The 26,516-nt window shown below is 35.8% G+C and overlaps 2 protein-coding genes across 2 annotated transcripts; one reads left to right on the forward strand and one right to left on the reverse strand.

The window, feature by feature from the left end:
* Window positions 1-69: 69 nt before the first annotated feature.
* On the reverse strand, window positions 70-3,604 carry LOC136785295 (peroxisome biogenesis factor 2-like). The gene is made up of 2 exons (XM_066746342.1): window positions 3,391-3,604; window positions 70-3,311 (listed from the first exon to the last, which is right to left on the reverse strand). The coding sequence occupies exon 2, from the start codon at window positions 2,761-2,763 to the stop codon at window positions 1,879-1,881; it is 885 nt and encodes a 294-aa protein (XP_066602439.1). The 5' UTR covers window positions 2,764-3,311; window positions 3,391-3,604; the 3' UTR covers window positions 70-1,878.
* A 155-nt stretch (window positions 3,605-3,759) lies between these two features.
* LOC136785294 (stress-activated protein kinase JNK-like) lies at window positions 3,760-26,506 on the forward strand. The gene is made up of 12 exons (XM_066746341.1): window positions 3,760-3,898; window positions 6,998-7,043; window positions 14,077-14,114; window positions 20,051-20,109; window positions 20,729-21,144; window positions 21,363-21,492; window positions 21,597-21,794; window positions 22,452-22,586; window positions 22,699-22,828; window positions 22,970-23,128; window positions 23,231-23,355; window positions 23,494-26,506. Exons 5-12 carry the CDS (start codon window positions 21,005-21,007, stop codon window positions 23,644-23,646), a joined length of 1,170 nt encoding a protein of 389 aa, XP_066602438.1. The 5' UTR covers window positions 3,760-3,898; window positions 6,998-7,043; window positions 14,077-14,114; window positions 20,051-20,109; window positions 20,729-21,004; the 3' UTR covers window positions 23,647-26,506.
* The last annotated feature ends 10 nt before the right edge of the window (window positions 26,507-26,516 follow it).

Here is a 26,516-nt window from a genome sequence, read left to right on the forward strand (position 1 = left end):
AATCAATGATGTTCCTATATAAAAGTATAGAAGAAAAATATATATATATATATATATATATATTATACATACATTGTAATGTATACCACGTGTATGCGATCCTGCAATTATAAATATGATAAGTAAATACAAACATATACATGAGATAAGGAGTTACTAAGGGCGCGTAAAGCTTAAAGCTTTCAACGCTTGAGGAATAAATAAGAGTATTTCATCGATCATGTTAATAATTAATGTAATCGAGATTGGCGATTTCTCCGTAACTGCTTACACTTGAATATGCATCTTTTATGAAATAGCAACTAACATGACATACTTCTCACTCTCTTCCTCCTTATTTTTTTCCAAAATCCTCTCAAAACGATTCTTCGATCTTATTTCGACATTTCGTGGTAGAGGATGCAGAGAAATGCCTTTACTTTTGCTGATTATCGTTCCTCTTGCCTACAACTTCTCTTTCTCCCTTACCATCTCCTTTTTCATTGCATTTCCAGATTGAGTTGTTTCGATGATGCTTTCATAGCATGGGAATCCTTTGATCTTCACCCCTTATCAATTTCTTTTAAGTCGCTAAAAATAGTCGAAAACAATAATTTTATTCCAAAAACATTCTTCGTTATTTATCTCATCTAATATACCTATATACATCTTATTAACAGTTATTCCTTAAAAGTTTTATAGATATGAAAAATATTGTAGAATTATGACACTGAATATCTAAGGATTCTTCCATCGAATACCTAAAATTGAAACTACTTTTAATTAAAAAGGATTACCTGGAAGATTTTCATGAGGAAAAATAAGACGGATGGTAAAAATAAGGAGGTATGAATTGAGAGTTGTGAAAAGAATTATAGCAAACCATGTCAATTTCAGCAAGCACTGGTTTTGATTGTAATATTATATTTTGGAACGATCAGACTCGCAGACTGCACAATTCTCTTGTGGCCATGACGTATTGAAGCTATAAATGGAAACAAATACAGTATACAGCTGTCACTACTAAAATATAACAGTGAAGCGTTCCATATATAATATTACACATTTCCAACTTACGTATTTCTTTTAGAATTTCTCTCAAAAATTTAAAGAAACAGTAACAAACTCTAGGAAGTTTCAGACCTAATTTTACTGATTTATGTGAAAAGAAAGGTTTAGCTTTGTTATAAGTTCATAATTGAAAGTAGTTGTAAGGTATTGTAAAACCAAAACAATATATTTTGTACGCTTAATATTGTAAAAATAATCCAAATCAGCAGTGATGATATGAACACTTAACATTACTAAACAAGCAAATTAATTTTAATAAAATAAATTTATCAAAGAGATAAGGAAAGAAAGATCGATACAATAGATTTTTAAAATGCACATAGTGACAAATGATGTAACGTATATTTCAAAAAGTTATTAGTCAATTGAATTAATTATATTTCACAATTATGGCTGTGCTCATATATTAAACTAAAACAGGAAAGACACTACATGATTTTAAAGAATGTGCATTTCAATTTTCCTTATTAGTGGCGTTAGCTCCAGTAACTGAATCCAATATTATATGTGTACAGTCAATAAAATAATGGATTTTTTATACAATGATTATGTGTACAAAGTAAAAGATCCGTTTTATGATAGTGCAGCATGATATTTTTATATGATAATGTAATGGTACTTTATTAAGCAATTAGTATATCATATTGATTTATTACTGTTTGTTTCAAAGAAATCACCGATCAATGCCAAAAAAAAGGGAAGAAAGGTAAATAAATTTGTTGTATTGAAAAAAAATCAAGAAATATTTTGTATTATTGTTTTTTAATAAAAAATAATGTTCAAATATGAACTGATTGGCACACAATAAATTTACTTATAATTTTACTTTCAATCGCTTACATCTTTTACAATAGCTTCATTTAAATTAGCTCTGTAAAATTTCATATTGCTAGAATTTAAGTTTAAGTTACAGATTGGACAATGAAATTTGCTTGTAGCTATAAAGTTAGCTTTTAAACAATAATAACAAAATATATGTCCACACTCAGCATATGTAGGTAAAATTGGGTTATCGTTGCAATAAGTACATTTTGTTGACAGTTCCATCAAAGGGAACAATTTAATAACTCTGGACTTTCTTCTTGATAGGAAAACAGAAAGCATGAATTGTTTTAACGAATGAAAATTTATCATTGGCAAACCTATTGTAAACAATTCAGCTAAGCCATGCCATAAGAGTTCTCTAGCCATGTAAGAATATCCTATGTCACGAGGCTTATGTGGTATTGTTGATTGGCTGGAGATTCCTAACAATTTTTCTATTAATTGTGGCTGATTTCCACGATGCAAGAAATTTAATAAATTGATGAGCTCTAATAAGCTGGTTGCCATTGAAATCCATCTAAAATACAATTTCACCTTTTCCAATAGTTCTGTCGAAGTAACAGTTCTATTGTCATCTGTCAATTTCAAACGAATATAGTCTGGTACGGTAATTAAAAATAAATATAAGACTGACTTTTTTGTATCAATGTCTGGATAATTTAAATTCAATAATTGCTGACCAAATGTTGACTTCCCTGTTCTCAGTGAGAAGCTCCATATAAGAATCCTCAACAGTGCATCAATTTCAGATTGCCATTTATCTATTTTACCTAAAGGAAAATGCTTTGTCACTTCTTTAGTTTGAGCTTTTAGAACTTTAAAAATTTCCTCATCCAGCTGAACAGCATCAATTTGGTTAATACGAGATACATATGAAGTTTTGGACATCTTTCTCTTGATTCTCTACAATTATTGTCAAGGATTACAGAGTTTATCGAAATCCAAACACAATAAAGTCAAAACGATTGTTTAAGAGAAAAAAGATAAAGTTCAAATCATTTAAAATATTTTAATGCAATTTACGCATAAAACTGGAGTTCATTACAATGAATTTAAAAACCAACGCTATTATCTATACTATAATTTATCACTAACACAAGTTTCAAAGTTCAAATGGAAAGTCATACACGCGCGCACGCGCGCACACAAACGTTGTTAATATCGCACTGAGCATCATTTATTGTTTAATATAAATATAACAGGTAGCTTCATTTTTAACAAAGTACTGATAACAATGTACATTTTTAGTTCAAACTTTACCCAAGGAAAGCCATCAAGATTTGCTGATCCGTAGTAGCAAAAATTTGAGATGCTTCGAGCATGGACTATGATATTAAGAGTAGTTGGGCTAGTTAGTTGGAGAGTTTGTTGGTGGAAGCCCTCATGAGGCTTCGCAAAACTTTAATCTCTTCTCAGAAACTGTTGTCACTGATAACCTGATAAAATCATAAGATAATTTGATAAGTGAAATAGCAAGTGACAATTACCTTATGGTGTATAATCTGGTGTGTATACAATCTGCGTTATGCGTATGCGCATTCCAAACATTCCTTTGTGCATACTGCATTCCTCCTCATCAGGATCCGATCCGATATCCCGAGATCCAGCGGTCTACCCAACCGACGAAGGCTTCGCTCGAGAGAAACTTCAGAGACTCGACGGGACTCGACCGACTCGACCAGTCTCGACTGGCCTCGACCAATGGCAGGCTGTCGTTCGGTCACCATATTGCCAAACCAATGGGACGTCATTCGGTACCTTCAGTAGTGGCACTGATATTCCAAGAGAGTGGGCTCGCGCTCCTTCCTCTCTGTTGCCTCTCTCTCTCTCTCTCTCTCTCTCTCTCTCTCTCTCTCTCTCTCTCTCTACTCTGCCGTCCCTTCAACGTTCTCCCTCCGGATCATGTTTTCGTGATAAGCTTTGACATTTTTCGGTGCGCCATAAAGTTTCATGTTGGCCACGCTTTCTCGGCATTCCCCATACACGTTTTCACGTCCGAATAACGCGCACCGAGTACTTTTGGGTAAGTGGAAAAAATTATATAATGTCAGTTTTAAACGGTTTCACGTGAACACAGAGCGAAGCATTGATCCGCCGAATGACAGACTAACCTCTAATTTCACACTCCGATCAATTTCTATGCAAACATCCTACAATCACCTCGTTTTTTCTTTCGATGATTATATTTTTCTTCCTCTACCCAACAATATTTCTTACATTTTAAATTTCTATTACCTGCTGCACTCCTCTCTTCTTTCATCACCACCCCTCCCGCGATTCCCTCTACTGCCACCCCTTCCCTCTTTTTTCTAAAAGTATATGGTTCGTTCGAATGGAGCTAATTTAACAGGCATGATCTCGTAAAATGTAAACATGTTAACGCCTGATCGATTATTTCAATTACGAGTATTGTTACGTATCACAAGTGCTTAATTAACTTAACCCTTTCGCTATTCTTAGTACACATACTGCATATCACTAATATAGGTGATATCTAGAAGGCACAATAAAATTTATATCTATATTTAATAACTATCGGTACAAGATTTTACACGGAAATGATTTTAAATTTGACCACTTAATGAGATTAGTAATAAAGATACTCGTAGTACATTCTACCTTTAATTTATATATTTTTATAAATATAAATTTAATAGCATTCTTATATTTCTGATAGAAGATAGTAGCAAGTGATATATGTTTTTGCATGGATTTATTAACGAACATCGGTTATCTATTCTATTTCATCGAGAATCTATTGTAAGACCATTTTTATTCTGCATACTCATCTTTCTTTTTATTTTTGAGTATAAATACAAAGAGAAATCATTTTTGTAATTATTTGCGAGTTATAACAACAACACCGAAAATGTTCAACAGATTGTTATGAATTTTGTTTATTAATGATTAATTTAAATTATGTAGTTTATCCATTGTTTTATAATAAATATTTTTACTTACATATGAATAACTCTTCAAAAACGGATATTTTGTGATTTATTAGAAGCTTTCTATCTAGTAATTACGACAAAAATCGGATATTTATTTATTCTTTGTACGGCATGGAGTTTAAAAAACGCGTTTTAGGCGAAGAGTAAACAGTTGCTAATATTTGTTCAACACAGTTAAACATACAGATATGTGCATTATACTTATTATATTGGAGTTTTCAATTGGTTTTTGCCTTGCATAGCAAAAAGTGCATAATTATTTTTTTAAAATTTAATAAAATGTTGTTCGTTTGTCATCTAAGATAAAGGGCATGTATATAGTTTTCAGAAGTCAGGTAAAAGTATGACAATATCAATAATATACCTAAAGATATATTAGCATAGGAAATGATATGATTTATTAGGAGGTAAAGCTGTGTGTTATAAGCCACGAAAGAATGTAAAGATGTACCATCGCTATATGTTTTCTTTTTTATATTGATTACGATGTGAAATTTTTAGAAGGGAAAAGAGAGAAGAGGGGGAGGGATGTTACTGCCACGCACAATGAAGATTTTTAAAAGATTAAAATTGTTGATAATAGAAGGCACGAAACAATTAACATTGTACATTATTTCAATTTAATCCGAGTGTTTAACATCTCTCGTCAAAATTTATGTAGAAAAATCAGAATTATTTTTCTCTCTAAATCTTTCATTTGTTAATTCTGTTAAAAATGCGGCATTTTTCTGCGGCGACAGCAAAAACGCATAATGTACTTTCGGACTAAGCTCGAAGGCGTGAGCGGTATTTCAACCCACTGCGAAAAGGAAGTAAAGAAATTATGCGAAGGCATAAATCTATTTCATTGTATTTTTTTCGTTAACAGCCTTCCGAGATTTGACAAATACAATGATAATCTCATTTACCACTTATCCATCAATTTAATTACTAAATTAAACAAAAGTTTTAACAAATCTTTTTTCTACCAAAATCAAATATTCTCACAAAAAGAGCCACGGAGGAAAATGACAGATATCACGAAAAATAATAGTGTAATTGATAAACCCAATAATTAAATACGAAAGGTAGAAAAAAAGTGAATTTTAGGGAAAAGGGTGAAGGAGGTGTATTAGATGGAGGGTGGGTTTTTGCTTTCGCACTGCCACCTCGTGGCACGTGCCTCTCCAAATAATTGGGGATTCCGGTGATCAGGATAAGGCGTTACCGCGTTACCGATGGATTCAGTAATTGCACTAATTGCCCAATTGAACACTACCCCTGCATTCGTGTGTGTAGGTAACGCAGCAAGGTTTAAGGTTTCTCATAGAAATCGGTCACGTTTCTCTCTCTCTCTCTCTCAGTTTTTCGTCAATCCAGTTCTTTGCCTATGGATAAATTTTGAAAATAATTACTCGAGTGGGAAAATTGGTTACAGTGTAAGACAAGTATAGAGGTGTAGGACGAATAAGCCGGTAGGTAGAGTCAAGTTGCTCCGGGTAGTGTTGTTGGCGCGAGGCGTGGTGAAGTATTGATCGCAGTCCCGATTTCCCTTCTCCCTCTGTTCACCCCCAACCGACGTCATGCGCTAGTTCAACCCTTCGCTCTGCTATTCCGTCTATTTACCCCACTTGCTTTTTTGTCTTCCTAACCACCCCCTCTCCCCTCTACATCTTCCTTCACGTCCACATCCACGCGTTCCCATTACCGATAATCTACTGTAAATTATCCTTTTTTTATATATATAGTATATGCGTGTATGTACTATATACATATATAGTATACATATGTATGTACGTAGCTGCACGTGTTGCTCCAGCATTTCTGCAATTTTCCTTTGCTCGCTATTACCAAAGAGCCTCTGCGACTCGTGACTCTAATAAACCTCCTACGTCGATTATACAATTCCTCATAATTGATAGAAATTACTCGCAAACGCGAGTTACCTTTTTGCAGAGAATCCTTAATGTCCAATTTTCATTTAAATTATTATTTTAACGCTCTTGTTGCTTTTTTTTATAAACTTTCCGTACCTTTTTTCTTCCGACCTTGCCACTTTTTGTGGTATTGAGCAAAATTTGTGCATATACACCCGAGACAGGCGGAATACAATAGCAGCAGATGCATTAGGTTTCAGCTTGCTCGTCAAGAGTCTCATTAATTATACTGTTCCGCTCGACTTTTTGTTCCAGAGATCAATAGGAAGGAGCATGGAGCATTTCATGGATTTTTGAGTCGGTGAGTGCTCTGATGCAATGTGTCCTTGTTGCTTCTATTTTATAACCTTTAGAAAAATCTTTCTTTCATCGTCAATTTATTCCCCCTTTCTCTGGATTTATTAATATATATTAATAAAACTTGTCACCCGTCAAGTGCACGTGGCTACCATATTTGTTTCTCCTGAAAACAAGTCCCGTAACGAGCGAGAAGTTTTCATAAAATCAACCAAACCAGATGTATAATTCAAGACTGTTTTTCTTTTAAATATATACACGAGACGGTACACGAGTCTTTAAAAGCGAGGAATGGATGGTAAAATGCTCGGTAAAATGCTGCTCTTGCCGCAAATTTTTATCATCTTCATTTTTCTTCTCTCGTCCCACACAATTTCGCGTTATTATGAATTATAATCGCGTATGTAAATGGAAAAACGCTAATCCACTGGGAAATAGGATCGATTCTAATTGGCTTTGTAAACAATATCAGTTTAACATCGAGTGTATGGTTAGGTTTTAATTTTTCTTCGTTGTATTTTGTGTTGTCATGGGGAATTCATTTTTTTTTTTTTTTTTTTTTTTGATTATCTTATTTTATGAATTTAATAAATTGGAGAAATTTTGCGCACTGTATAGCTCAGTTGCGATTCGATGTGTGCAAATATTCTTGGTAAGAACCTGCGTCCGCTTCTTTTTCTGCGAAGTGTACTCTGCAATTTTTGATACACGCGTGTTTATACACTTGAAAATAGTCGTTTATATAACGCTAAGGTGGCGCGTACAGGGGGAATCTCTCGCACACACCTTACCGAGCATAATAGACAAAAGTGGACATCCGGTTATTATTCAACTGCGACAAGTTTTTCACCCCGCTCCCTGTTTTCTCATTCTTCCTCTTTCTTTCTTCCTTTCTTTTAGACTCTATTTCTACACTGTTTTATTTCCTCCCATTTTCCTCTTCACACTTTCCTCTCTTTTCGCTTATTCATTCAATTTCCATTTCTTTTTCAATTCTTTTTATAACACCAACGCATTATTACAAAAGTAAATCAGAATTTTACTTGAATTACTGCGCGAAAAGCGAAGTTTATAATTTGAAAAGTAAAGTGTACATCAAAGTAGCGGTGTAATCAACGCTTAAGCTAATTGAATATTAAATAATAGGAGACGTGGAGCATACACACAGCGATAGCCAAAACTTTAAGACCACTTATAACCATTATTAAAAAGATACTATAAAAAAGTACGATAAATTCCAGGTTTTATGAAAATTGAATTTTCACGTTTGCTTCATTTTCTTTTCCAACTTAAAGCTTGCTTAAAGCTGTTCAAATGATTAAAAAAATAGCTGTAGCTATTTTGCGGAAGTTCAGTGACTCGACGCTAAAAGCCTCATTAGTTTTAATCATTCATTTTGCAATTATAATTTTATTGACAGAGAATTTCTCTAAAAGTTTGAAATGTGCTAACAATATTTTGTGCGAATAAAATTAAAGTCCTTCCTTCGCGCGCATAAGTGAATTTACGATGGTTCAGTAGATTACTGTCTTATTCGTTATTGAGAAAGAAAATTAGAAACATGGGAGTAAATATTTTGGTGCACTCGAGACGGTGCCCGTAGACCATTTCGGTATAAATTTATCTCCAGTGTCTAGCGGACACATATGGTTTACGATCAGAGAAAGTTCTTAAACGTTTAAAGATTCAAATAATTACAGGATTAACACGAAGTTTTATGTTTCCTGTTTTATATTAAAGCTGATGCTTCGGGCTTTAAGACACCCAAGTTTAAAAATAGAGGCGAAGTAACAAATACCACAAAATCAACAAACGCCACAAGTCCACTACAATGCTTCACAATTAGACTACTAGTGTTTCCACAATAGGTCACGGTTCAAATTAAGACTTCCGAGAGAGAATTTTTTTCTTTTCATCATCCAACTTATAAGTTTTATATTTCCTAATTATATAAAACGTCGCTTCTGCCTCCAAGGTTAAAGAGTTAAACAAGTAAATTGTCGTATAAATTGTTAGTATTACATTTCGAGAATTTGATTACAAAGTTTTAAAGCAAATTTCGAAGTACTTCCATGGCGTAATAGCTTTTAAATGCCCCTCACGTGCCTTCACTCAAGCACGAAGCACATGGCAAATACAATCAAACGCTGGTAACCAACAAAATTCCCTCTTTAAAACTTTAAAATCTCACAATCATTTGTCTTTATGCATCAGTGTATCAATTTCGATCGAAGGTGCAACGAAACAAGATGATATATTTTCTAAGAAGATCCGCTCCATCCAAAATAATCACATTATCATCTGCACGCGTTTTAAAGGAAATGTTGAGGTAACGTTGAATAATGAATAAAACAAAAAACAAGTCATCTCTAGTGAGTAGCATCTAGCAACGACATTTAATTAAATGAAAATGTAACCAAATATCATAACAATTGAAAATCTGCTAGAACATTTGTGGTAGGTAGGGGGTGGGGGGAGGCGAAGAGGATGTTTTACCGCATCGAATTGTCGTAGAATTTGTTAAAGCCATTCCAGAGCGAATCGCGTTGGTCGACTATTCGTGGGGCGTCGACACTGCGAACAAAACCGAAAATCAATTGTTGTTTCTTGGAAATGTACGGTTCTCGGTAAGTAATAGTCTCGTCGGGAATAAAAATAAACAAAAAGACTCGCTTGTGGTGATTAACGACGTATAACAAAATTGTGGCTCGCGAGACAATAACACGAGAATAGAAAAACGGTTAGGACGATCGAGGGGAAGTTGGTCGAGGGATCGCAAGATATTTTGCCGTGTTGAATAGTCGCGTAGGGTTGGTATAAAGTCATGCTGTGTGACGAGTCGTTGGTTGGTCGCCTAGGCGCGGGGCGTCGACACGGCGGCGACCAAAACCTAAAGTAAAAGCAACGGTGGTTTCTCGCAGCTCTACGCTCGCAGTTGGCAGTGCAGAGTTTCGCATAGGTAGAGCCGTAAAGGAGCAGGCAGTGAGCAGTAGAGCAGCAGCAGTGTAGACACACACGACGCGACGGGGCGCGACGCGCGGGCGCACGCCCCCCATAGGGGGAAGGAGTCAACCAACCGAGTGTGGAGGAAAAGAGAAAGGGAAAGGAAATGAGACAAAGGGCGCATGCGCCTACTTCGAACTTCTCTCCGACTCAACTGCTATGCGTGCTTCTTTTTATGCGTAGTATCTTCTTCTCGAGTTTAGCGGCCGGTCTCGGAGGAGCGCAGTTAATCTTTAGTAGTCTCCAACGCTACTCGGATCTCTCATGTACCTGATAAACCCCCTTTCCACCACGTCAAACGACTCAACTGTCTCGCTCGATAAGCCACAAAATCTCTACATGACGAGTTACCCAACGCTTTCTCAAATCACCCCATCCTGCACGACGAATCAATTACCTGACGAGGGCTAAACGCTTCTTCTTAATCGAGAAACAATCGGATATCCACCCATCGATCCTCTGCTCTATACCGCACACAGTGATTACCGACATACTCCACTTATGTATCTTCCTTGTTCTTCAGTGATCTTTGTGTTTCTGCGTTTTCGTTTGCTTCGTTACATCCGAACCATAAGATTTATGCGAAATGAGACTTGGTGAAGTTTCCTTCTCTTGTGTCAAATGAATTTTTCCTCTTACTGGAACGTCCACATGCGCGGATTAACGACCGATGGACCGAAATTCCTGGATTTCTCCAGCTCTTGAAAGTGTCCGTCGGATATACGCTTTGCGAGTCTGCTTGAAAACTATGTTATACCGTAAACAGAAAGAATTGTGAATTTTGGGTATGTAGAATCTCTGCAGTTGTTAAATACGCTGTTGTATTACTCGTGTCTGCTGTGAGATTTGTCAGGTAAGATAAATTGAATGTTTTGCGACGGCTGATTCGCAAAGTGAGTTTGAAAGTTTTTCTCGAATTGACGTGTTAAAAAGACTTTCACCCTTGTACCTGCAACTCAAACTGGTCGGTCGAATCCTACTTGTATACTACTGTGCACGCATTTTACTCCTCCCTGTTTCTTCTCTTCTCATTCACGTAGCACCGTATCGCATTGTATACCACGCGGCGCGGCCACTCCTGCAAACGAAAGGACGATCGATATTTACGAGGTACGACGTGCCAATTTTGGGCGTGTTTTCCTTCGTGAAATCTCAAAAGTCTGCAGAGATGCGTAACGCGTGATTTCACTTTTCTCGAGCTCGCAAAGAAATGCTTCCCCGGAGTACAGGGGGCAGGGTGCTAGGTTGCTGGGGAGTATATCCAGAGACATGGACGACGAAAACGTCAACCAAGTACGGCCATCAAAGGTCGCTCGATATAAATATACAATATAAATAGCCATCGGTGTACTGCCGTTTCCAATGCTCCCATTCGTTTTTCCATCCTTTTTCACCTCCTTACCTTACATTCTACACTTTCTCTCTGCCTCTTTTCTGCCCTACATCTCCTCGATTTTAGGTACTCGAACAAAAAGCATCTCGATTTCTATTTCAAACATTTTGCATTATCTCCGAGCAGTAACTCGATAAATACGCTACCAAAACTCGTAGCAAACTGTCTGTTTAGGCGCTGCTCTTTCCCCCCTCGCGTGTTGTTTTCTTTCGTATTCATTCGACATTGTCTCGGGCGCATTGTTTACATTGTATGCTTCTTCCAATATACTGTTTTGCGTAGTTGCTGCTTTTCCAGAGAAATTCATCAGTTTCACAAACTTATTTGCCTTTGTTTGATTTCAAGCAAAAATCAAAATTGTATTTTCCTTCTGCACGTGTATAGATAAATCGGTTCTGGTTTACACACATGTACAAGCTGAGGTATCGCGAATGATGACATTTTATCGCAATGCGTGACGTGACAGCTGACGTTTTAATACATCACGTTTTCGTTTTTGCTTTAAATATGTAGGGGAGAATCGTACATTGCCACGTGAAGCCGGCCGATACCAGCGCGTGGATTTATACTGGATTACCTACAATTCAATCGTCCTTCGCATAAAACTGCATAATCGTATCAGTTTCTCATCCGAATGATCATTTATCGTATTTATGCAATTATAATCGTCGAATTTTCTAAGAAATGCTGGATTTAGGGATTTCTTTTGAACGTGGTAAATCTTAGGATGTAAATCTTTTTTTTTTTTTATCTACTTTTCCGTCAGTAGAAAAAGGATCGGATTGCAGATAAAAAGAGCCGTCTATAATCCCTTTCTATACATATAGACGTTACTGATCCGCTCGTCTGATATTTGAACGTTAGAGAAATCCTCGGTTACTCCAATTTATATTGGATGCGGATGGTTGAAATTTTTAATGAATACCAATTTTAATTTCAGATACTTGTAACCTGATTATCAAACTCACCAACAACTTAATAATTATTAAAAGATGAATATAAAAGACGTGCTTTCAGTTAATTCGATTGTTCATATTTATGTTTTTCGATTATTTGCTCGTTGTACTTTGCGGTGTTAACAGTCTAAATTTATTTTAACTTGTAATCTTTTTTATACAATTCTTAATCGAAATTTTCTTTTTACCATAAGAATTACAGGTTATTATTCCGAGTAGCCAATAAAGTAGCAAAACTATTTTGAGCTTTAAAAATATTATTTGTTAAATTTCTGGAGGAATGGGTAAATATGGTAACACATGCCTTTAAGTTAGGTTTGCAATGAACATTTCTGTGTTGAGTGGAAGTGTGGAAGTTAATCTTAGCATAGACCTAATTAGTTCCTCTCACTGGTCATTATATAGTTCGCATTGCCAAATGACGTGGTTTAGGTCCTCGGTAAAATGCCTGCATTTCCATGCGGCTAAGTTTACGATATATTGCTGGGAAGGAGGAAGACCGCCAGTTTATAACGTCCTCTTCTCTCATGCTATATATTAATTGTGACAACAAATGATCCACCGTTTGGAACTCCCTACAACTTGTAGCACACTGCTACGTGAAATTAATTCGTCTATACATTTCAGCTAACTTCACACTCCGTACATTCTCGACAGAATTTATTTGCTACGCTGTGCCATGAAGAAAACGATTAAATTACTCGCATTGTATACAGTTTCCAGAAAATTGACGAAAATATATAATACTTAACTGTACAAGTACTCCTATTATTTAAAATATGATGAAAATTTTAATTAAAAAATTGATTATTAAACCTAAAGATCTGTATTTGTATAAAATTTTCTTTGACTTCTCGAGTCTATTTGTTTTTTAAATTTAATCTCCCTATAAAACCTTACAATTTTCTCCAGTGTCATTCCGGTACGTTGTATAATAAAATAACTCGAGGGCATGGTCTCTATAAAGGTTAACACGTTGAACGTTAGCTCAACGTGCACATCGATCCATACCTTTCCTCATTGATTACATGTAAAAAAAAGAACAACCCATAAACCTTTTTTTAGATTACGTAAGGTAGCTTATGGTAGTTATTAAACAACAAAAAAGCATCACTTGGCGTTAAGCCGTATTTCTGTGATAAAAGCCTGTATTCAATGCGGGAGATAAGGTTGTTATAGGAGTGAAATTCGCTGAAAGAAAGGAAGCATGTGCTATATATTGAATAGCAGAAGGAGAGAGAATAGTAATGAGTGCCTTATAAATCGAAAAGAAAAGCTTTCACAGCAAACATCGTGTACCAAGAGCATCCTGAGACAAACGGGAGCAGAAGCTCGCTTGGATACATATATATATATATATATATATATATAGGAGTAGTGAACGATTCCCAAGAGACTTTGCAAAGTGTTTCGACACTGTGTTGTCAGTAGAGATAAAGAATAAGCCAATTTAAAGAAAACTAGGCATTGCGCCACTTTCACCAAATCACTTTCCCCTCAAATTCCCCGCACAAATTGCTCTTACTTCTCTTTCGCTATCCGACATAAATAAAACAAACAATTTCTTTCGATTTAATTGAATTTATTTTGAGCTTAAATAAACTTCTTGTATAATATTGAACATGGTGTATCGAGCTGATAAATCAACTTTTTTTGACCTTAGCACGATTTTTGTTTCGTTACAGGTTTCGAGAACCCCGCTGAAGCAGGATCATTCGGTCCGGTAAGCAATTACAAGCGAAATATATGCGTATAGCACGTGTGCCATTTCGCGGACGATTTGCATGTATTCTGTGTAACAATACATCAATCTTCATACTCAAGCGTCTTGTCTATTATAATAAGCATGTTTTATCACCAGTGTGAAGTTAGCATCCCAAATTTTAAAAATGGAAAAGAAGCAAAGAGTTCTAGTAGCACCCGGACAAGTTCTACAGTTCCTTGCTATTTTTCAAAAAAGTTCTGCAGATTGAACTCGAAAAACTAGAAAAAGATGATGTGCGGTGCCAAGTTCACATTCTCTAATATTCAAACGCTTATATCCTTTAAACTAAAAGTTCTATCGATAAAATCTATTAGACAAAGTGATAGAACTCTTTGGGGTGCCATCAGAACTCTAGTTAAAGATCGTAAATTAAACAAAAACAATTTTTTTTTATTATTTTTTTAAACTTACAAAAAATTTTTTTTCTAATTTTCCATTTTTAACTAGAATTTTGGTGGTGCCCCAAAGAGTTCTATCACTTTGTCTAATAGATTTTATCGATAGGACTTTTAGTTTAAAGGATATAAGCGTTTGAATATTAGAGAATGTGAACTTGGCACCGCACATCATCTTTTTCTAGTTTTTCTAGTTCAATCTGCAGAACTTTTTTGAAAAATAGCAAGGAACTGTAGAACTTTTCCGGGTGCTACTAGAACTCTTTGCTTTTATCGGTTTTTTCCCAGTTTTAAAAATTGGAGTACTAACTTCGCACTACTTGTTTTATCGAAATTTGCATGATGCGTGCAGTGGGATAATAGATAGTTAACCACGCTCGATAAAAATTTAAAATTACACACCGTTGTTAAAATGGTAAAGCTTTAAGAAAAATAAACTGTCTCGTAACGAATACCACTGATTTGGTACAGTCGGTTACTAAAAATTAAGAAGAAAATAAAATAGAAAAAAAAACGCTTTAACTTCCTAAAGACTCCAAGAAAAGAAGAAAATCTGTATGAAATGGATTTCTTTCCACGCGATTCGCAAGAATCTATGGTTAAGGTAAGTGTGTTTTTGTTGTACGGAGTGGTCTCGTCTTAAGAGCCGGTGCACATGATTGATTTTCGTGGTGCGGTAGCCCTGCGGCGACTAATCTCGCTGAAAATTTCAGCATTGATGGTGCGGCGACGTAGGAAATTGATGCTCGGTGACCGTGCGTCGCCGCACAGCTAATAATCGTACCCCGGCGAAATTTCATAAATGAGATTTCGCTAGCAACAAGATCGGGGATCGCGAGCCAATGGGAATTAGCCACGTTTGACGAGAGCGCGAGGGGGGGGGGGGGGGGTTAGAGGAGGAAAGAAAGATGTGCGAGCGAGTTTTATCGTTGGCGCGCAACGAGCGCAATCTTGCGTCGAGGTTGCGCGCACGCACGCACATTTACACACACAGGCAGAAACAAGTAGAGAGGGCAGAGAAACGCACGTGTGCAACGCAACCGGCTTAAATCTCTTCTTCTGGAATCCCTCGAGTGTGATCCTTCCGGAGATTCATTAGCAACATTCGTTGAAAGCTTAACGGGATCTTACAGCTATTTTCGTAAATGCCTTTGCTTAAAATTTATTCGGTTTACGATTACCCTCGATCCTCGATAAATTCACCTCGTGATTTGTGCAAACCCGCATGATTCTCGCCCTCGCTGCTCGCTTAATTCCCGCCTAATCAGCTCTCCTGCCCAGAATTTGTTAATTCTAACGCGTTAAGCGCGAAACGCGAGCTGTAAATCGCGGACGACCGCCTATACGTTTCCTTGGATACGATATCGCCTTCGAGAGTCGCGCTATATGCTCTATACACGTATATATACATACCTCTATAATTCATTCTATATCTAGCAAAATGAAGCAGACGCTTCTAAAGCATTTTCAGAAGTGCAAAGCGATCGCTTTGAAGTTACTTGGCAGAGCTTTGCGTATACGCTAATAATACGGTGTATATATATATATGCACATATGTGTTTATGCTACTTAACGCTACCAGCGATCCATCACTTATCCTAGTAATCGACCGCAATGCTTCCCATAAGTGACCCCTCCCCTCCCCCTCCCCCACTTCCCCTTCTTAAAAACCTGTAACCTCTAGCCACTGCTAAAGGAACACTGAATTAATCTTGCACCGTCATTCTGAATTTATGACTTTAAGCGAATTTCGAATTTCTTTAATTTCTTCTGAATAAATCATAGCTTGGGGAAGGATGATAAAGAACAACACGGAAAGGGCCAGAATTCCATACGTGTCACCTCTATTGAAAGTGATTTAAAGTACAAAAATAATCATCCGCATTGGAGCCGGGACTCACTTTATAAGTAGACTCGGGCTTATAATGTATGCGTTTTAAAGCAATATTATCTGATTTCTTATCTGACCAATTTAGCTGCATTTTATGTTACAGCACGCGAGTAGACACATTTTAATTTGAAGCTTGAATAATTTTTAATATAATCATTAGATTTCGCTCGTTGTTCGAGCGTTTTAAATTGGTAAGTTGGAATGAAAGTTAAGGAATACGACTGACAGGAGGGGAGGATATCAGGTTATTTTATAAATACTGCGGCTATTTTAAGGTTATTACCATTATTTGTTAAAAACTCATGTTTTTAAAAGTAGGTTTTTTTTATCATTTATTGCAGAGTCAATTGACAGAAATTTAATCATAATAGGGAAAATGCTGGAAAATAAAGGTTAAAAGAGTACTCGTGGAAAGTCATCTTTTTATCGATGTTTTTTGTTTGATTTTCATTTATTCTGACAAGCATATCCATCACTTATATTTCAAATAGTGCACTTAAATCTGAATTTCATACATGCAATTTATATTTCGATCAAATTGCTGCATTATTCTGACTAAATATAAAATATTATTTGCAAAGTTGGAGCTTGGCTTAAACATTGAGTGAAAATGGTAGCGATAAGCCAATTATAAAAAGATTGTATATTATATGTGTGCACAAGGGGAGTGTTGGTGAACGTGATGAGGAAAAAGAGCAATCGATTAGTCTCGACTCTCGGAGAAATAAAAATAGAAAAAGGAATGTAGTATAAAAGTTGAAACTGACTTCGGTGAGAGAATGGCATATTTTCATATTTTTTGTCAAATAATAAAACTTTTGTTTTTTTAAACAAACAGAATTCTCCTGCGATTGATCTCGTTTTGTTCATAGTTTTTTATGACGATCGAGCGATAATTCAGGGGAGAATGAGTGAAATGCGAAGTGGCATAAAAAGCTATATATATATATATATATAAATATACGCCTTGATCAGGTAGCGAGTTTTGTTTATCTAAAGGTCAGGACTCTGCATGCAATACGAAATTACTAGAAAATTCGTGTTACTGATAAATTATTGATTACGTAATTACGTAACGAGATGAATAATGAACTTAATTACTTTATAGCCTATTAATCACTTAAATATAGAATTTAATTTTCCTATATTAAACTTGGAAACAATACACGATTTACGAAATAAACCTGAAGGATGAAAAGTAGAAATCTGTGAAATATTGCTTTACACTCCTAAGTTCCAGAATTTTTATGGTAAAAGGCAAATTGTTAACGCTATTTTGCACAATAAATAAACGTGTAAAAGGCATCGAAATAGAATTTTGGTGTGACGTGTATACTCCTGACACGCGGGTAACCGGTTAATATTGATCGATAGTCGGAAGAGACAAATAGCTGAAGGTGAAATGTCGTTTGATTGCAATCTATTATGAAGAGCTATTAAAGGATGGGTCACGTATTAAAATTTGACGGTTTGCTTAAAGCCGTAATACTGCACATCCTCGAGCACCTAATATAAAATAAACTGTAGGCTTATTTGTCAATATAACACACTGTAAAATTTACAGCTTTCGATCTTGGTCCTAAATATTTTTACGTTGGATGCAGAAAATAAATATTGCACGCGATTCAGATTTTGTAACACAAATCAGTAAGAACTAAAGACTTATTGTCCAAATAAATAAATTATTACTCGAATCAAATGAATATTTCTTTTTACTATAAGAATCATGAAAAATATATCATCTGGTCCAGTCACTTACTATTAAATCAGACGATGGGGTAAATGAATCAATTAATCAAGGGCTTCACTTTTTCTAGACTGAACTTTTTTGTAGAACGTTCAATTTATACTAATTAACTCAAAATTAATATACAGTATTTAGATTTGATAAATAAATTGTTGATTATCAATGACTATAATATTAGAGGAACAATAAATATTGACTTTTAGTATTAAATAAATTCAAGTGAAAATATGATATACGTATTTATATATAACACCTGGCACAAATGGTCACATATAGTCGTTGATACGTGTTTGCTCTCCTTACAATTAACATTCCTAACGTTAGCGCACGCGAGAAGGGAGGAGACACATTCAGATTTATTTAGCTTCAAGCTAGGCGTCCGCTGATGAATTCTCGAGTGCCAACAATGAGACGCAGGCGCCAAGCAGTCAAGAGAGAGAGAGAGAGAGAGAGAGAGAGAGAGAGAGAGAGAGAGAGAGTGCAATGTGTAGGTGCTGGCGCAAAAAAAACTGCGGTGTTTGCACGTGCCTGCATCCAGATCTGAGAGTACCGATCAGTAGAGCTTAGCCTGACCAGAGCAGAACAGTCCTTCCCATACTAAGTGATCTGCATCATTTCAGTTCCGCTCCATAGACTCAAGTTTTTGTTGGTCTTGTATAACTCAAATCTCGTTTTTATTGTATAATGCCAAACATTAAACGTATAGACGTGTTCGTTATAAATAATGCAGCATTTTCTTTAAGCTTCCGCAAAATTCCCCCGATAAGCTTCCACCACTTTTTTTTACTCGAGTCAATCAGAACACAAACACAAGCTAAGATTAATATATAAATCCAACCTTGGACCGTTTTTTGTTTATGCGTATGAATAAAATAAGTACGTTCTTTTAATAATAAATGGTGTTAGAGCAGCACGTTGTGGATAAAGTGTTTTTAATTTCGTTAAAAGTGCATATTTAATGTGATTGGTTTGAATGAGAAAAGCTATTGGAAGAGCAGGAAATACGAAGAAACCTTACAGCAATCGATTGTTATAGTATTTTTCGAATGATTGTACCAGCTTTTCGCAAAATAATGAATAAAAATTCAGAATTCAACAAATTGTTAGGTATGTGCGTGTGAATTTTGTGTGGTATAGATTGGTCTGCACAAAGTTAGTACGTGCAAAATATTTAAGAAATTTATGAAATCACATAAAGTGCGTTGGGTGGTAGGTAGATCATTTTGGACACCTGCTCTTATTACGCATGCTATGTTATGTGGTGCTATGCATGTGTAAAGTGAAATGTGCTGCAATGTGAGATGCGGTGGAATAGCTTTAATCTTACTTGTGTAAAAGCTCTACTGTGCAGTGATACGATGCACCGTTTTCCTTGCATATCGTACTAAGCTTACGTGGGAACAGAAAAAAGGTTAAATTTTTTGTATCTTGGTCTATCTTTGTCTGGCTCAATAACAAGGGCCGCACTGTATACCTGGTTTTGTGGGATTTGGACAGCTGCATATGCTCGGGAAACACATCAATTTTATAATTACATTTTATTCCACTGAATGTACCACTGGAAATTGTGAAAAAGCCCATTTTTGTTTCGTTGTCCTCCTCCCACGGGAAATGCAAATTAAATTTTAACAAAGAGTTTACGCTTTATCAAATGTCAGAAAGTCATAATCAGTCTCTTGTTTCGAATTTGTTAGCCAGTAGCACGTCAGTCCTTGATGCACGTGTATCGGAAAAATATTGTTTTAGATGCATCGAGTCGATATCTTTTGATACAAGTAAATAATGAAAAAATCAAGTATTTAATTATAATTCGTTGAAGCGGAAGCTTAACTAACGTACATGTTTTTGTATCTGATCACAGATTTCGTCCCTATCGAGCAGTAGACTTAGAGAAACAGTCACAATGGTCCACTATTTATGGTGAGTATGATGCTTCGCTTCGCAATTGAAACGAATAACTACCGCTGAAACGTAAGGAATTATGCGAGAGAAACTTCCTCTTAAAATTTCTAATAAATAAAATAAGAATTAGGTCGAGTAGAAATGGATGTAGAGAATATACCGAAAATGCCAGAATTTCTATACGTCTGCTTTAAAACTATAAAGTTGAAGAGATTACTTAATTGACTAATAGAGAACGCGACTGAAAATAACATCACATGCAGACTTTTAACACTGTTTGATGATTAGTTTCCATTCGTAGGAAAAGCATATTCGGGACAACGGAGTCTGTCGCGATGCTCTTTTCAAGTAGCAACTTTAGCTTCAACGTCCTCAATGTCATCTCTACCCCGTGGTCATTAGGGGCGGTTTAAACTATGTCGTCAACTTCTCTTTGAGTTGCAATAAATTTACGCCGCACTGTACACGAACCATGCATTCTAATACTTTGAGATTTTCAAGCGGTGAAACAATAATTTCTGCACTCTAACTGTAGAAACTTAATCAATTAAAATTGATTTGAAGGCTAGAGTTAATTTATACCAGACGTGAAGATTTAGGAAGTATAAATGTAACGAAATTGATTTATTTGATGCAGACGAATCTGCGTGGGGTGATTAATAGGTAGGGAAGCCACAGCCGGTGTAAAGTGTTTGGTTGTTAAGAAGACTCGAGCGAGCTCGCTCAGTATTTGTTTGACTGTAAACTGGGCACTGTTTAATTGGCATCCAAAGTGGCTAAGAGCGTAAGTCCACGTCCAGCAGGCCAGGAGTGCTCGGGAGTGGAGGTGGTGCAGCAGCAGGTGCAAGTGGAGGAGCAACAGAAAACACAGGAACCACAGCAGCAGCAGGTGAAAGGAGAACCAATTTGGCGCATGCCTTACCTGGGGCCTGACATGACAACCCGGCTGTGCGCCATGTTCTACACGGTCGAAGTCGGGGACACCAAGTTTACCATCCTCAAACGCTACCAGAATCTCAAACCTATTGGTTCCGGTGCACAAGGCATTGTCTGGTTAGTAAATCACTTTAACTTCACTCGCACGCTTCGCATAGGTATAGGTACCATTTATGTAATTGCCCTGAGGAATCAAGGCTAATTTTAGGAATTTTCTCTTAACGAGATCCAAGAATTTACAAATATAATGAATCGAGAAGCTCCCATCAAACCAATTGGCTTTGTAATGTAATTTATCGAGCAGCCAGTGAGTGCAGGTCTCTTTTGTGTTACAGTGCTGCATACGATACAGTTACGGCGCAAAATGTGGCAATCAAGAAATTATCCAGGCCCTTTCAAAACGTAACACACGCCAAGAGAGCCTACAGAGAATTTAAGCTCATGAAATTGGTAAATCACAAAAATGTGAGTATCTCGTTTTTCGCATAGTTTTCATGCAAGTACTTAAATGTATTTGTCTGTCTACGAGTTTGGTTGATATGTCTAATACGTTTTTGGGTTTCTTGTAGATAATTGGTCTCCTAAATGCATTCACACCGCAGCGGTCCTTGGACGAATTTCAAGATGTATACTTAGTTATGGAACTAATGGATGCAAATCTGTGTCAAGTAATACAGATGGATCTTGATCATGAACGAATGTCCTATTTGCTTTATCAAATGCTTTGTGGCATCAAGCACTTGCATTCAGCAGGAATAATTCATAGGGTATGGGAATCTGTTTTAAACAAGTTTCTTCAATAAGTATCCCACCCCCTTTTACTACTGCACAAGATATTCCAACTCTTAACTGTTACGGCTTCCTTGTAATTATTCCGCTCCTGCTAGTGGCTCACTTATTTACGTCTAACAGTAACACCAGTTGCTGATTAGCTGCATTCAGTTGTTTCTTCTTATAATTTTAGGAAATATTTACAACTCATACTGAACATGTTGATGTAACCATTTTGTAAATTCAACTGCTTTTGTTTGTATAATTTATATGGTTATTCGTATAATCGTTTATTTTTGCTTTCACATATTTCACATTTTCTGCTATTCCTCAGTGTCACAGATTTACCTGAAAAATGGTTACTATTTTTGGAGATAGGTCAATTGCTTATTCAGTTCCGTGAACAGTGATATAATTCTTATTTCTATCCAAATTCTGCACCAAATTCAAGATAAACTCTCAACTCAACCTACAATACTAACGTATCGGACTTTGAATCGTACCTCTCCCTGAGAATTCCTTACGACATTTCCCCAGAAAGGGGAATAGATTTCTGACACGCTTCAAATAAAACGGTTAAACAGCTGAAGTATGATTGTTAAATTTATCTTCAGTCATGCATAATAAAGTATTGTTTGTATGTTTTTGTTTAGGATTTAAAACCAAGCAATATTGTCGTTAAATCTGACTGTACGCTTAAGATCCTTGATTTTGGTTTGGCAAGGACTGCTGGGACGACTTTTATGATGACACCTTACGTCGTAACGCGCTATTACAGGGCGCCCGAGGTAATGCACTGCTATATTATTTACTAAACAATGTTACTTGAACTTATTTATGCTATCATGGACCGTTTAGATCAATTATTTATTGTTCATTCACATTTTTCGTGCATTTCAGGTCATATTAGGAATGGGTTATAAGGAAAACGTAGATATCTGGTCGGTTGGTTGCATAATGGGTGAAATGATCAGAGGTGGAGTTTTGTTTCCTGGAACGGATCATATTGATCAGTGGAACAAAATCATAGGTAAGAAAAAAATCATAGATCGGTCTTGTTGATACGGACCTTACTTATTATTCCATTTTTTGCTTCCTTTTTAAATATGCATTCGTCTCAATCGACCATTTAACTCGAGCCTAACGGAAAGAATTGATTTGCGATTTATAGAACAGCTGGGCACACCTGCGCAAGAGTTTATGAATCGATTGCAGCCGACGGTGAGGAATTATGTAGAAAATAGGCCACGATATCCGGGCTACCCATTCGACAGACTATTTCCGGATGTCCTTTTTCCCTCAGACTCATCCGAACACAATAGGCTAAAAGGTGATATATAGCAGTTTCTAACTTTACGTTCAATTTTTTTTATTCCTTGATTTAACGTACCAGATTGACAATATGCCCGATTAAAAATACTTGTTTTCTTAGCGAGTCAAGCCAGAGATTTGCTATCGCGCATGCTCGTGATTGACCCGGAGCGACGCATTTCCGTAGACGATGCACTCTTACACAATTACATCAATGTATGGTACGACGAGAATGAAGTTAACGCTGTGAGTACTATTTATCTGTCAGTTTTGTTTTCTTCTCTGTCCATATATCCTTCCATATGATCTAAAACTCTGTTTCCTTTTGATTTTTTATCCAAGTTCTGCTACAGAATATTTACGTTTATATTTGGATGGTTTCAGCCTGCTCCCGATGCATATGATCATAGTGTCGATGAGCGAGAGCACACTGTAGACCAATGGAAAGAGTTGATTTACCAAGAAGTCATGGAATATGAAACAAGTCACAATCCAGCAACGGTTGCCACACCAGCAGATACCGCAGGGTCTCGGTAGACATCATAGGATAATTTTATCTGACCGAATCTATCTCTTGAGGCACACAAATGTGTGCCAGAAAGCTTAGCTCAAACATAGATGTTTCGAAGTGTAAGCTAACGAATGGAGTGGTCATGGAATATTGATAAGTCGGAGGAAGAACGGAAGAAAAGGAATAGGGGCAAAAAGAAGCCTTTTGCAGCAAATGCGTGAGAGGTGCAGTGAAATAATTTCAATAACAGCTCCATACAGGAATCCTGCGATTAAGACTGCAATCTCGAGGCTTCTCTCTTACTCTTCGCCTGATCTCTACAAGCGTATATCTATATAATCCAATTACAAAAAGGAAATTAAAAAGATTTACGACGGTGGTGTTGATGACAGAAGATAGCCTCCACGATGGCCACTGTGATAGTGTCAAATATCGACGGTGACGTAGTCTGAGAAAGATTGGCAATAGCTAAATGAGTTCCAATGATCTTATGAATCCAACAATGGAGTTATTTTATATTTCCATTTCTTCGAATTATGATTTGAGAAGAAAAAAAAATAAAGACCAAACCTCGCATCAGTTTTTGTGTATTCGGAGACAAAGCAGATTTTAAATACTTCTTCACACTACATTTTTGGTTCATAATCAAAATCAAATACTATTGTTCGATTTGAGAGTTGAACATATAATTTTTCAATTTTGTGTATGTGCATAAACTGATGCGAAAACGAAGTCTTTATTTTTTCATCTGGATGCTATTCATCGGTTATTGCATTGCTCTTAACTTTCTACAGTCTTTCGTACTTAAAGGATCTTATTAAATTTATTATTAATCATCAGGCCATACCAATCTATTGTCAAGTAATTACATTAACGTGCGTTTATTATTGCGACTAAGTGTTCACGATTTTTTTTCGTATCGAAAGTGTTCCTTTGGCACGTGCAATGATTAAAATATTCTTTTTATGTGCACGTGTGTCTTCAAGATGTCATCGAATAATATGGAATAATTGTTTGCAACAAGTGAAAGAGAAATGTGAATTTTGTTTAACACTTTATCATTGATGTGAAGTGATTTATAATTGTGCGACAGTTAACACCATATGTAAAGCCTGCTAATATAAATTCAGACTGGCATAATGGTAGTTAATGTAAGGAAAGTCACAAGTACTAATTGCAAAACAATTATGTCCTTTTATGGTAGATGGATTTTCCCTGACATTTGGCTTAATTCAATATCGTGAACACTATTTTCGCTGTTACTCTGGATAAATCTAGATGATAATCATGTAAGGGAGTGAAGCAAAAAGGCAAAAAAATAATACAATACGATATATTTACGAGTCGACTGAGATACGTGCACGGGCAATACTAAGCAATCTTTTAATCTCTTATTAAGAAAGGAATCATGAACGATAAATACATTTTTAAAGATGCATGATCAGTAAACCCGCGCGCAATTTTATCTTTCCTCCAATTTTTATTTTAAATATAGTGTATAGAATGCAGCTTTTCAAATTTGTCATTAAACAATCAAGCAAAATACCCAAAGAGAAAACATAGATAAACAAGAAATACGGACAAAGTAGTAAGCAAAATAATAGATTACTTGAGGAGATTTCGTTTCTATAATTTATAAATATTTTTCCGTTATGCATGGTACTGCCAATTAATAAGGCCAATCTTTTTCATTCCGATCATTTCCGGGCTTGTGATTTTATAATATATGTAGAGTTTAACCGAACTACAAAGACCAATCTATGTATTTTCTCAAACATTACCAATTTTAAGTATGCCATTTCTGTCAGTTTTGTAGCTGCTATATTTTCTAATCGCGCAATACTTACTTACTAATCATGAGATCATGTTATGTTAAGGATGCGACAGGTATTATAATATTAGGCTTATCTCTAACGCTCTTACGTCTCAAATGTCAGACATGCAATAAAAACTATTTTTCGTACTGTCGTCAGTGAGGGAACTTCTATAATATAGAACTTTACCATTAAATGACATTGAATGTTAGAGCGTAAAGAGGCATCAATTAGGTGGATAAATTAAATATTTAAAAAGAATCTGTTATAATTTATTATTTTGCAGCCACTTAATTGAAGAAACAGGCGAATAGATTGTTTACAGAATTTTGAAGAGAATTTTTATTGCAAGAAGATACCATGATTTTATTGAAGTCGCGCTTGATACTTATACACATTTTTTTTTTTATTAAATTTAGGCAAAAGGAGAAAAGTATGCACCGATCACGAGATTTGTATCAATTTGAATACGATAAGGAATAAAAGGCCAATGGGACATTTTATACGAGTCAAATACAGGCAATTTAAACTGCGCTGTTTTGTACATACTTACTGACATGTATCTCGTGTTCTCATTGGTTGTGTATAATAATGTATTGACATATACCTCGTCCATACGGAGAATATTTCGAGTTGAAAATACTGCAGCCATCCTCGCTTCACTATTGTATGCTTGTTTTATAATTCACCACGCAATAACAATTGCCTTATAAATATTTAATCATTTTCTTGGTCATGAAAAAGTAATGCAGGGTTTCTTTTTTCTGTTTTAATGGTAGCTTATAGGAGATTTCGTGTTAGTTGACTACAACACTCAGCATTACTATATTTGATTTAGTATTAAATACAGTGGTTAAAATTAGTCGAGAAAAAAATGACAATTATAAGTAACACAGTGAATGTTATTAAACTAAAAAACTCTGTATATTTCTTTCATATATAAAAAAGCTTTATTTGAATTATTTTCGCAACCATAGGTATGTATATAAAAAATTATATACTATGTACGGCTGTTAATAATAATTGCTATGCAGAGGATTTTGCTGTTATTGGAAATTCGAAAATTCTTCTAGTGAAAATAA

The sequence above is a fragment of the Prorops nasuta genome, unplaced genomic scaffold, assembly GCF_024137725.1.
Source record: "Prorops nasuta isolate Cenicafe-Biocafe unplaced genomic scaffold, Cenicafe_Pnas_1.2 PNAS00228, whole genome shotgun sequence".
NCBI lineage: Eukaryota > Metazoa > Arthropoda > Insecta > Hymenoptera > Bethylidae > Prorops > Prorops nasuta.